General features: G+C 43.2%; 1 protein-coding gene across 1 annotated transcript in view; it reads left to right on the top strand.

Moving 5' to 3' along the window:
* Positions 1-9,776, top strand: part of ppfia3 (PTPRF interacting protein alpha 3) — a 32,927-nt gene extending 23,151 nt beyond the window's left edge. Inside the window, exons 26-32 of the mRNA XM_044050830.1 lie at positions 1,369-1,544; positions 3,009-3,106; positions 4,518-4,693; positions 6,735-6,803; positions 6,891-7,053; positions 8,185-8,248; positions 9,720-9,776. Of these exons, the coding sequence (XP_043906765.1) occupies positions 1,369-1,544; positions 3,009-3,106; positions 4,518-4,693; positions 6,735-6,803; positions 6,891-7,053; positions 8,185-8,237 (735 nt within the window). The 3' untranslated portion in view covers positions 8,238-8,248; positions 9,720-9,776. The remainder of the gene's footprint in view (positions 1-1,368; positions 1,545-3,008; positions 3,107-4,517; positions 4,694-6,734; positions 6,804-6,890; positions 7,054-8,184; positions 8,249-9,719) is intronic.
* Positions 9,777-13,182: the final 3,406 nt, after the last annotated feature.

The following is a 13,182-nucleotide window of genomic DNA, read 5'->3' as shown; positions in this document are numbered from 1 at the left end:
AAACATCTTTACCACAAAATGACTCTGGTAGAAGCTAATGTCACTTTTTTATTTAATGTTACTTAAGTAAAAGTACTTAGTAGTAATAAAAAAGTGAGGTGTGAGTCATGGTGGCTCAGTGGTAGGCCGAGTTGTCTGTCAACTGGAAGGTTGTGGGTTCAATTCCTGGCTCTGCTCATCTATGTGTCCTTGGGCGAAGACACTTAACCCCATGTTGCAGCGTGTGAATGTGACTGAGTGAGTGTGAGTGACTGAGTGACTGAGTGAGTGAGTGTCTGAGTGAGTGAGTGTCTGAGTGAGTGAGTGGGTGTCTGACTGTGAGTGAGTGAGTGAGTGAGTTGTCCTTGAAGTGTCTTGCACTTAACCCCATGTTTTAGCGAGTGAATGAGTGAAAAGTGTAGCGTAAAGCAGCTCATCAAGACTAGAAAAGCTCTATATAAATACAGACCATAATACCCACTCTTCTTCTGATTTTATTTGGTAGTAACGAGTAACAAAGAGAGTTAGAGGAAATGTAGTGGAGTAAAAGTACACTCTTTATGTATTAAACGTAAATACCAAAGTAAAGTAGAGATACATGAATGTTGTACTGAAGCACAGTAACAAATACAACACTGGTAATAATTAAAGGGATGGTTGTGGATTTCTTAAGAGGTCGTGACACACAGAGGAAACCGTGTAATGTCGCTGTCGTCACGATTTGTCCTGCTTTTCCCTCTGAACACATGGCAGCCAGTGGGGACGCAAGCAGAACCACATTAAAATAAAAAGGCTCACCTAATGAAAGCAATGCCCTGCTTAAGGATAATGCTTGTGCTGCTTTTTATTGCCTCTTCCCTCAGAAAACTAAGAAAAACAGGAAGTCTCTGCCACACCAAAGCCCATAGACAAAACCAGCGTTTCTAGCTCACGGGGACACGGGAGCTGCTGGTCTACCGCTGCCTCGTCAGTTAACTTTGGGTCACGTACGCAAAGCGGAACACGTGATTTCAGTTATCAGAGTGGTATAATAAGACAAGTGAATCTCCTGAAAGAGGCAGCAGTGGATACAAACCTCCTGCGTGCTGTGGTGTACAATTGCTGATTTTCTCCATGGGATTTGGTGTGGGAGAGTGAGCGTTTTCTACAACACAATACAGACTTCCTTTTCCCGGCAGAAAATGCTGTGTAATGTCCAGATGAAGTGGCGATGAGTGTTGCAGCGGCGTTCTGTTGGCATGGGGGTGCAGGGGGTTGCACAGTCAAAGTCGGCTGACTGTGACTCAGTCGTCTTATCTCCAGTGAGTCACGAGCTGCTGTCAGACACAAAAGCCGAGCGTGAATCAGTGCTCGTCATCTGCGCTCGTCCCCTCCTTTTCTTCTTTTCAGATTCTGGCCTACGGCGATATGAATCACGAGTGGGTGGGCAACGACTGGCTGCCCAGCCTGGGCCTCCCGCAGTACCGCAGCTACTTCATGGAGTCCCTGGTGGACGCGCGCATGCTGGACCACCTGACCAAGAAGGAGCTGAGGGGACAGCTCAAAATGGTGGACAGCTTTCACAGGTGTGTTTGACTGTTATTAACGTAACGTTCACAGTGATCCCCATCACACATGGCGTTAAAGCACGCTATTAGGATATTATCGTTGCCAACATACAGTCCTGGTGATTTATTTTGAAGCACCACAAGAGGGAGCCTGTATTTTAGTTTTTCACTTGAAAAAAAGCATTCACAAAAATAATACATACATATCTGTAGTAACGTGATTACATTTCTTAACATGTTTTTTTGTCTGTAAATTTTTTGATTAGTTTTATGTTTTTGACACATTAGAAATTTTTTTTTTTTACAAAAAAGTGTTTAGAATTTTTGTTAACAAAGTAATTAGCTACAAGTTTTCTTAACCGTCACAGTTCGTAGAAATGTCATAAAAGTGACATGTTTCAGTAGCATTACGACATTTTGTAACTTTTTTGTTAGCAATTTTTTTTTTCCGATAGCGTCACAGTATTTACACGTTATATTTTTTTAACGATCTTGTAATTTTAGTACCACCTTTTTGTCACTTTTTGAACGCGTTAATAAGCGTTACAACATTTAGTAACGAAAGATTTTCATAACATTGCAGTATATTTTTTTCTTACAAACTTGTGTAATAATGTGTAATTTTTGTTTTTTGTGACATTTGTAACGTTTTGCAGTATTTTTTAACACAAACATTAGTTTTAAAAAGTTTTAAAATGGCAGTTCTACATTTTTGTGACATTAGCAACATGTTTCCGTAAACGTCGCAACATTTTGTGGAAACAGTTTTAGTAACATAACATTTTGTAAAATACATTGTTAGCTAATTTTATAGATAACATTGCAGCATTTATTTAAAAACGTTTTTTCTTGGGTAACATAAATAATGTTTGTGTATGTGACGTGTTTTTCTTGTGACATTAGCATAACAGATTGTAGATAGTAACAGATTAGAGGTTTAGAGGTGACAAATAAGACGGTGTTCTTGAGACCTTACAGATAATACATCAATACAAATAAAACAAACAGGGAGCCAGTGAAGATCAGCCAGGACTGAGGTGATGTGACAGTGTCTGTTAAATCCAGGTTTTATTTTTGTGTAAAAATAACCTGAAACTGCCGCGGTTTAGACAACTTGACACAGACAGTTTGGGTTATCACATGCTCAGGAATGTCTTAAAACCCACCTGAGAATGTGGATCCTGCGTTTGGCTCACTCACTCAGGGATCATGATGGGATATCACTCAGTACGGACGTGAATTCCAGGGTGTTTTTCTCACTTCTCGTGTTTTCACTGCCTTTGTCCATGTGTGAGAGCTCCAGGTAGCGCTGTCCGCTCAGGTGTGTGTCCCCGGGCTGTCTTTAACTCCTCTCTTTAGAGACGGTTAAGAACTCAGGGGCCCCTTTTTGTGGACTGTGTTAATGCTTTCTGAGTACAGGTGAGAGTGGAAACACGACCTCAGTTAACCCCACTCACCCTGTGGCCCTTTGACCTCTCTCAGGGTCAGTTTGCATTACGGCATCATGTGCCTGAAGCGCCTGAACTACGATCGCAAGGAGCTGGAGAGGAGGAGAGAGGAGAGCGCACACCAGAACAAAGGTGAGCTCTTCATGTCAGTGTCACGTTTGTTCTCTGCACGATAACTTTCATTTTCTTTCTGTCTCTGTTTCTGTGATGATAATGTAATGTACACTTGTTCTGCGTCCTCTTCAGCGTTACAGCGCCACACACAGGCCTGGCATATGTACTGCAGCGGTTAGAGTCGTCTCTACATGAAACGTTTTAAAGAAAAAGATCGTAAAGGAAAATTTCTAGCGATAGCAGGCCACACCCCTTGCCAAAGTTTCGCCCCCAAAACCCCCAGAAGCCATTGTGTGTGTGTGTGTTTTTTTCCTGGTTTAAAGGAGCTCAGTGTTCTGAAGCTCCATTAAACACAATTATACAATTATGACAGTCGTCTCCTTTCAGAAAGATGACTTGTTAAATTTTACAACCAAAATCGTCAGAACATGCAAGGAGAGAGAAAAATGAACCGAGAGTTTCACAGGCACAAACACGTACGTCCTCCGAGCGTCACCTCAGGAGACAGAGACACGTCTGTGTCCTCAGCTGCTGCAGTAACACCGACTCTGAAATGCTTTGACAAGATAGAATCTCAAGTTCTAGACCAAAACAAGCCGTAGATGTAGGAGTAACAACAAATAAAGACGGCTGTCGCCCCCCCAGCCAAAAAAAAAACAAATTTGGCAAAACACGTGACGACTTGTTTCTTTGCTTGAATGCAAATACTTGTAGATTAAATGATTATTAAAAGTGGCATGAGCTCTTCTTCCTTTTAACATTTTAAAAAGACCTCATAAAAAAAGTGAACAATAAAAACAATTTATTTTACATCATCAGCAAATTAAGCTAATTTTTTTTTCCCCCACTCAAAGAAATATGACGAGATTCCATCACAAACAAAACACACATTTCCTTTTGATTTCTGTCGAGTCCCACGTTGTTTTTTGCGAGATGATTGGACCACCCCTTCAGTTTCTGCCCCTTTCTTCCCACACTTACAAACCTCAACTCTCTGGTGCAATTTGGCTGCATAATGATGACATGAATGTCAACACGCTGAGTCATTAAACAAACACTGGGATACACATGTTGTACATTTATAGTCGGATCACCTTGGCTCGTTTCCCAGCCGATGAATTTCCCAAGTCAGGAATGTTGTTGGTTCTGGGTTCGTCCTCTGACCGTGACCAGGAAATAAATCAGAGAAGAAAAGACGCGACACTGGGATTTGTCTTCATCAGCTATGGACACTTATCAAAGTCATTTGTCCCTTTTACAGTAGAGGAGTTTTAATAATCCTGAGACGCTGAGGCTGCAGTGGTTCGACAGCTCCCGTCAGCTGTGATGTTAAATCGCACATTTGTGCAGGTGTATATGTACACTTACGTTTTCATCTGTGTCCACTCCTCCCTACCTCCCTTCACCTTCTCCCCCCTCTACCCCCCAGATGTGATGGTGTGGTCCAACGAGCGAGTGATGTGCTGGGTGCAGACGATCGGTCTGAAGGAATACGCCGACAACCTCCGGGAGAGCGGCGTCCACGGGGCGCTGCTGGCTTTAGACGACACTTTCGACTACACCGACCTGGCGCTGCTGCTGCAGATCCCCAACCAGAACACGCAGGTAAACACAGAGGTTTGACGGAGGACGATGTCCGCGTCATCGCTATGGTGAATGTTTTGAGGTTGTCGTGAGCGAGACGTCTCCAAAAAACGTCTTGAGGGAATAAGTGATCCAGATTTGGTGGTTGAAAGACAATATCTTCTTTAATGTCAGATGATGTCTCGATATGCTTTTAATCTGGAACATTTTTAGTCTTTAGAATAGATTAGAAATACTTTATTCATCCGCAAGGGGAAATTGGTTCAACACAGCAGCAATACAATACAAAAAATATGTGCAGACGTACAAGAAAATAGTGCAATAATAAAAAAATATGGCATAAAGAATCTCATGAAGACACAATGTTGGTATGGAGTTGTTGTAAGTCCTGATGGCTGATGGCGGGAATGACTTCCTGAATCTGTCCGTGTGACAGCGGAGCTCTCTGAATCTCTTGGAGAACGTGCTCTCCTGGGCCTGCAGGACGTGTTGGAGAGGATGATCAGGGTTATCCACGATGGAAAGCAGTTTGTTCAGCATCCTCCTCTCCACCACCAGCTATAGGATATGATATAGGAGATAGGCGTGGACATAATGAGAATGAGAATTTTGTATAGTAAATATAGTCAAATTCTGTTTAAACACAAGTATTATTACGATTGTCGTTCAGGCATGAGCTTTTAATTTGAAAGGCCACAAGGCATAAACAAGGGTTGTCACTTTCTCCTCCCAAAAAAAACCAAGCTATATCCTGTGGTGAGGCTAACTGCTAAGTGATTTGTTTGCGACTTCTTCATCGTTGGTGTAAAACCACAAATACTTCCATGCGACAATTTTCCGATGCTTCGGTGTCGCGATTGTCCGCGAGGAAATACAGCGCCCTCTGCTGGACCAAGCTTTAATGACCTCAAACGGTCTTCAATGAGTTTAATTATTTTCTTGTGCTCTGCTGCTGCATACACACAAACGCTCCCTCAGTCAGGTCTTAGAGCGCGTTTTCAGATATAATCAGAAAACTCTGTTCACGAAGAAAAAGCAGTATACAAGTATAACAGTATATAGTCAGTATAACAACATCAACAACAATTCTAAAAAAGTTACGCAGTGCAGCTTTAACGTCGTAAATTAAACACGAACAAAGAGGAAACTCTTCTTACCCTCTCATTTAATCCTTTCTACTCTACACACTTAATAACAGTCATTTCCTCTAATAGCATTGCAGTTTTTTATGATATTGCCGCCCTTGTTTTGTAGAAATATTTTCTTCTGTCAGACAAAGACACGATAATAATACTGATAATAATAATAAGTGAACGTTTACGGAGTCAGACTGAGTGTTGTGTGTGTGTGTGTGTGTGTCTGCGTACGTAAAAACATCGTAAAAAAAAAGGAACAGTCTAGGCGCCGCCGCCGTGCAGCCACGGCGAATCAAAGAGTCTAGGACCTGAGGAAATGAAGTTCTGCCTCATTAGGACCAGGTTTTGGTCTCCATGAGGACTACTAGTTAAAAAATAAATAAAGTTAATCATTATTATTATTATTGTTGCACACACACACACATATTCTCGTATTTCTATCCATTTTAAGACCATTCATTTGAACGGTCTACCTAAGGCCTTACCTTGGTCCTAAACTTAACCAGTAAATTACAGTTCTTCCTCACTAGGACCAGGTTTTGGTCTCCATGAGGACTACTGGTACTAGTACAAAGTCAGTGTTTACTGAAAAAGGCCCGAAAGCATAGGAGTCTTACTGAGGACACTCATAGACACTTACCCTAAAACCAGGTCTTAACCACCAAAATAGCCCTTTAAAGTTGTGAGGACCAGACAAAATATCCTCACAAAGACACACACACACACACACAGTTTGTGCATTGACTTCTGTTCATTTGGACAAACCAAACAAAAGCCTTAACACTAACCACAACCACTTACCAGTTACTATGGGGATCTGCCTCATTAGGACCAGGTTTTGGTCTCCATGAGGACTATTGGTCCTGACAAGGTCAACGTTTATGTGACTGTTCCAGTGACCCCTCTGTGTCGTTTCTCTCCTACAGGCCAGGCAGCTCCTGGAGCAGGAGTACAACTCCCTCATCACCATGGGAACCGAGAGACGACCCGATGAGGTTGGCATCTTCATCTTCATCATCGTCATCATTTTTTTTGTTTTGTCTTCTGTTGACGTTGTGACACTCTTGTCCTCCGTGTGTCAGGACGGAACAAAGACGTTCACGCGCTCGCCGTCCTGGAGGAAGATGTTCAGGGAGAAGGATCTGAGGGGCGTGACCTCCGACTCTGCCGAGACCCTGCCTGCGAACTTCCGTGCCTCAGCCATCTCCACGCCCTCCGTGACCCTGAGGAAAGTCCAGAGTGATGGTGAGTGTGACCCCTGACCTCTGTTATTCACTTTGCTCTCATGTTCATGTCCTTGGCGGGGCCACGCTGGGTCACATGACACGACGTGAGCCACAGCAGGAGCTCGATGGGAGTCAGGGTCAGAGGTCGAGGGGCGGAGAATCTCTCTGTACCTGACTATTCCATTTGACCCTGATTCACTTTGATTCGGAGGCAATTTGATTCTGATTCTTTTTAATTCTGATCTAATTTGATCTAACCCTAACCCCGCCCACTACTCTCTTCCTCAAGTGCGTTGTGAAACTACGGTGGCCCACAAGTCCCAGAAAGGATGATGTTTTTCTTGCTTTTCCTGATTTTTTTTTCTGGTTTTGCATTTTTACACACAAGATATTTGTCGACGTGAAGTTGATACACAAACCAAACAAAAAAGAGTGTTAAGATAAGACCTTCACGTAATTCCCTGACATGCATGGATAAGACCAGTAGGTGTCAATAACTATTACTGGAACTTTAAGTCCTCATTCCGACTTGATATAAGTCCGTCAGATATGATTATTATTCAATCTGATTATGATTTAATTTGACTTTGAACGCAGACTCTTATTTTCTTAACACGTCTGCTTTTCTTCGTGGACACTCGTGACTTTGGTTTGTATTTGGTTAAATCCCACGTGGTCACACGAGACGTGTTTCAGAGCCACTCGCACTCGTACGTGATCCACATGTGAGCGAGTGACAAACACCAGGTCTGAACGTAAGAGTGATGGTCAGTCTTTGCCAGGTCAAAGGTCGAACTCTGAACATTATTTGAACGTGATCATAAATGAGCCGTGTTTACGTCGTGATTTCCCCGTAAATGAGGCCTGAACAGAAACATTTGTACAAGTGTGCGTTACATAAGTCGCTTTCATGCTACTCTGCCATTAGTTTGGCAGTGGAATTTCTTCTGTTAGCAATAACAAGGAACAGACGCTTCAAAGTGCAGAGGAAGACTATTATCCCCTCCCCCTCTCCCCCCTCTCCCCCTCATCCCCTCTTCCCCCGTTCCACTTCCTAATCATCAAGTCTGAGGGAGGTCAGCGCGGTGAGTTCAGACGCTGCTGTTACGATAATGACCACATCTGTGTCTCCTCCCGCTCTCGTACGCAGCCAACTCTGGTGCCCGGGGTGAATCTGCCTCAGTGAGGACGTACTCCTGCTAAAGGACCACGAGGTAAGAACCGTCCCACACTGTCAATGACAACTGTCCACTGCTGTCGCTGCCGCTGAAGCCCGGGTTGTTGGACTTTGTTGGACTTTGGTCTTTATTGTCGTGAGCCCGGGATTTTCGCACTTCCTCTCGTGTCATTAAGTGACTTTAGGTTTGAGGATTAAGGCGGAGGGTAATTAAGGCCACAGAGGAACTCTGGTCTGGGTGAAATCACCTGTTGACACCATTTTGTCCAACCACAGAAAAAAAAGAAGGAGATTCTCAGTAGTTCACGGATGGTAGAAAGTAGGGCTGTCACTTTTTGTTTGAATGGATATTATGTGGCAGATTTGTTGGCTTACCGTGGCTTGTAGCTTTTAGCTTGCGTCCACTTTATTTGCAGCTTCTAAATGGATCTAAGGCCGATCTGTGCTCACAGTCAGTGTTGAGTCATGTTAAAAGTCCGATTAAGTCCCATTTTAGTGAGACTAAGACAATAATTTGGTTTTCTTAACGTCTTAAAAACACGTTAGTCCGACTAAAATTGAGCTAGTCTTAGTCGGACTAACATACCTGGATAATGACATTCATAGGCCAATGACTCCTACATGTACACGCTGAGCTGGAGTTGGACATCCTGCGAATGCACCAAAATGTCCTCCCTTGTCTTTGACCCGGAAGTAGAAGAAGACGACGTACAAACTGCGACCACAACTGTTATTATTTCAGACGGCCTGTTGCGCTTCCAGGTTGTATATTTTCACCTCAAGACACGGAATGGATGGTGGAACATAGAGCTCCACGTGACGTGTGATTCCTTTTATTATTTGACGAGTCGCGTCGCCTCACTCGGGTGAAGCTAAAAGCTAAGCTAAGAGGTGAGTTACTTCCACTGTGCGGCGTAGAACCTGAAATCCTTTCATACCTCACTTTTCAGATGTGTCGTCATTTTTTCAGAAAGTCTGTTGCACTTCCGGGTTGTACATTTTTGTCTCAGTCAGGTTCTCGCACGCAAATTTCTTTGGACAAAAAGTGACAGCTCGACATACTCACACAAATATCGCCACCTAGTGTTGCGGAGCCACACACACACTTATATAAAGTGGTGTAATCCGTAGGATTAGGGTTGTAAACTGTGTCTGATTTCAGGGAAATTGTTCTTGTTTTTATTCGTGATGAAGAAAAAGAACGTTTTTCCACTCGAAAAATAATTACATTTTCAGATAATTTTGTAACACCGTCTTGATAAGATGTTACAGCTGAGTTTAAATGTACAACTTTCTTAAATTCTGTCCAGTTTTTGACAATTGTTTCTTCATTTTAAGGAACATTACAGTTTAAAAGTGGCTGCAGATTTTACAAGCTACTTTTAAATATTATAACCAAGCAAGTATTTGCTTCCACCCTTGGCAGATTAAGACTATTTGGCTGGTGACATGGTAACCATGGTAACCGTGGGAATAATACCATCATCTGTCTCTCTCACTCCCCTCAGGACTTCGACTGGATCGGGACTGGACTTTGAGGACGCTCTCGCTCGTCCGCGTGGAGGGAAAAGAAGCAACGAACGAAACCGCTTCACTTCAAAAGTAAAAAGAAATCTGACCATTCTGCAATAACAGAAGCATAAGAGGAATAAAGGGGGGAAAAATGACGAGAAGAATGTAGGATATGTTTTTTTTTGTCCGAGCAGATTTGGAAAGTTTGAATGGAATCAGCTGTTTTCGCTCTCTCTCTCTCTCTCTCTCTGTCTCTCTCTCTTTCGTCGGTGCTGGTCGGGTCGTTAAAGGGCGATGTCGGGTTGTGTTGGTGAGGTGTGTGTCGGGAATGCTTCTCCTTCAAACCGCTCGCTGCCGTTTGTTCTCGTGAAACACGGCACATTTTACTGAGCGTCCTCCTCCTCCTCCTCCTCCTCCTCCTCCATGAGGCGTTTACGATTTTGAAAACACGAGCAAGGAGAGGAAGTTTTAAACTGTTAAAAAATGCTGTAAAAGGAGCAGCTTTTAAAACAACGCCAGAGGAGTTCTACCTTTCTACCAGGGGTTGACCGATTATCAGCCGATTAATGACATTTAACGATATTATTTTAATATGTAAAAATGTACATTGAGAAAATCATGGTCAGGGGAAAGGGTGACATGTAACCAGAGGAAAGGTTGCCGGTTTGAGTCCCCACCAGGTCAAAGGGCTCAGGGAACACCTGAGCAAGGCACACGACCTCCAACACTACAACAAAGTTATTACAAATATATGAAAAATAAATGTTCAATATTATTAATACACACAGACATATATATATATATATATATGTATTTATTTAGTACTTACAAGTCGTAAATGAAAGGTTCTCATTTTTTAACGTCATCTATGAGTTCCCCCAGACCTTCAGGATATTTCAGGGCGTGTCATGCTGAGCTAACACTGTACAATATTATCTTATACGTGGTTTTGTAAAACCTCCAGCTCACGCTGTATAAGCTAAAACGCTCGCGATTTCCGTGCGCACGCGATACAGTCCGACATGTCGGATATCTCGCATCTGGAACTGCGACGTTGAAAAAGAAGAAGAACTGAGAAGTGGAGAGACGCTCACTGAGAAGGAGAAAACACTCTTTTTAAACGTTACCAGGCAGCTTCAGCTGAGCAGCCATCTCTACCCTCTAACCTTTTTTCCCGGTTGTTCCCGGTCATGCTAACTTTCTTTCTACTTGACTTCACTTCTGCTTCTGTGCTCGCGCAGGCGCAGTGAGGGAGGTGGAGGTGAGTCGATAACCTCACGAGGGGGCGACCGGGATTTCAAACGGGACCGTACGATTGTTGTAATCGCTGCTCCTTACCTCATGTATGCTACACGACACACGTTTAAAGGCCGTGGTATACTCGCGCGTCAGAGTCCTGTAGTATCCCACTTCACCATCGGGTGGGCGGTACAAGTCTGGACACAGGGAATAGGACGCATTCCTACCAAAGAAGAAGAAGAAAACATTGCTACAGCTCCCTCTGACACGTCTGAGCGTCTGCTTTGAATAATCCACCTACCGGAAGTTCACTTTTCGCAAGCGTTGTCCATTGATTTCGTGTTGGTGTCCGTGTACCAGGGCCGTAAGCTGAAATCTTTGGGACCGTAAGCCTGATCCCAAAAAGTAGTCGCATGAGGATCAAAATCAGCTCAACATGAGCCAAAAGTCACACAGTGTAAGCCTGCATTTAGCGAATGAGAACCTTAATTATTCTATATATATATATATACATCTGTATATATATATATATATATATATATATATGTATACCATATCATTGTGGAGGAGAGGTCAGAGGTTAGACTTCCAGTCTCTCAGGATCACAAACCATTTCATGTATAAAGGTTTGTTTCAGTTCCAAATATCGCTCAAATCCGCCTCATTTACTCGTTATCGGTCGGCTCCTGGTGGACTGTGGTGTCGGCCATCTTGGCTCTGCTTGCTCGGTGTCAGTGTCCAAAAAACAGGCCGGAGCAGGAGTTGTAAAAAAAGCTGCGACCACATCACAGCTGCGCCTCCTCGTCCTCTTTGTCTGTTTGCTCGTTGAAAACCGAGTCGTTTCCTTTGAAGGCAGCGTCCATTATGGAGATCAAAGGCTCGGGGACGGGTGGGAGTGGGCGGAGCCAAGTGTAGCACGGCCGCAGAGGCATTGTGTCCGACGCGTTATGACGTCAATGGCAGATAATGCATAGATTAAGTGTCAGTGTCGCTTTCTTTACACTGGGTTTATACACTTTTCTTTTATGTTTTGTTTTTTTTTAAACTCGGAGGAGTCACTTCAAGCAAATGGGGACGACAGACAGACAGACAGATAGACAGACAGGAGGGCAATAATCCAACGTTTACAGACGCCAAACGCCACGGAAAAATCAAACGAGGCTCAGAGTGACAGATGTTTCACAGACGTTTTTGACGTCAGCTCAGGCAGAAAAATACACAGAAATCCTGTGACACAAACATCAGAGAAGAAGCTGCAGGGGTGCATCATGGGAAATGTAGGCTTCTGATTTCATTTAAAGCAGCACAATCTTCTTTTTTTGTATAGCGTCGCGGCCCATTTTTAAATTCTAGAATTCTTTAATTATGTTCTTCATGTCATATTCAGACAGAAACATTTAGATTTTTTAATTAAATCTACAACATTTAAGTTTTATTATTTTCTTAACACAAACAACACAAAACAGCCTACCTGCAGTATCTTTACAGCCCACCGGGGGCTGCAGACTTCGCGAAATATTTCACTGAAATTACATTTTTTTTCTTCTTTAATTCAAAGCTATAAACCCTTTGTAAAGTTTGTGTTTGTTTTTAAAGCTGCAGTGCGTAATTTTTTAAATCCAAACCAGTGTCTGTGGAGACACAGAGTGAAGCACAAGAGCGACGATAATAAAACGACAGACAACGGTTTTTGTTTTGTTTTAAAAATGTAAGCTATTCAACGAATGTTAAAAGAGAACTTTAGGTGAAGGAATTCACCCTGGTCCTCTGAGATATAAACTAGTGATGATTAGGTTAAGAAGTTAACCACAGTTCTCTGAAACATGGGGTAAGTCTGTTAGCGAGGCTAGCTGTGTTTTGGGCGTCAGAAGTTACACACCGCAGCTTTAAATGTCAACTATGTTTATATTCAGAAAGACGTGGAAGTTTCTGGTTTCCGGTGCTGCTCTGCGCTGCAGTTCTGCAATGTCTGACCTCTAGTCATTGGCTCGGGGTCAGGGGTCAGGGGTCGAGGTCAGTTGATGATGAAAGCAGCGACAGAGAGATAAAAACAAACAAGAAATCAGAAAGAGACAGAAATCATTTTCCTGCACACACAAGCCATAACAGAAACTAAGAGCACTGCGGGGGGAGGGCGGGGCTTAGCAAGGCGGCATGGGGCGGGGCGTGAGGTCAGAAAGAGGCGGGACGAAAGGGCGTGTCCTCGGAAGCCCAGGAAAC

Source organism: Solea senegalensis, linkage group LG19 (assembly GCF_019176455.1).
Source record: "Solea senegalensis isolate Sse05_10M linkage group LG19, IFAPA_SoseM_1, whole genome shotgun sequence".
Classification (NCBI taxonomy): domain Eukaryota; kingdom Metazoa; phylum Chordata; class Actinopteri; order Pleuronectiformes; family Soleidae; genus Solea; species Solea senegalensis.
The sequence above is the reverse complement of the archived record's forward strand: the minus strand, read 5'-3'. Positions and strand labels throughout refer to the sequence as shown.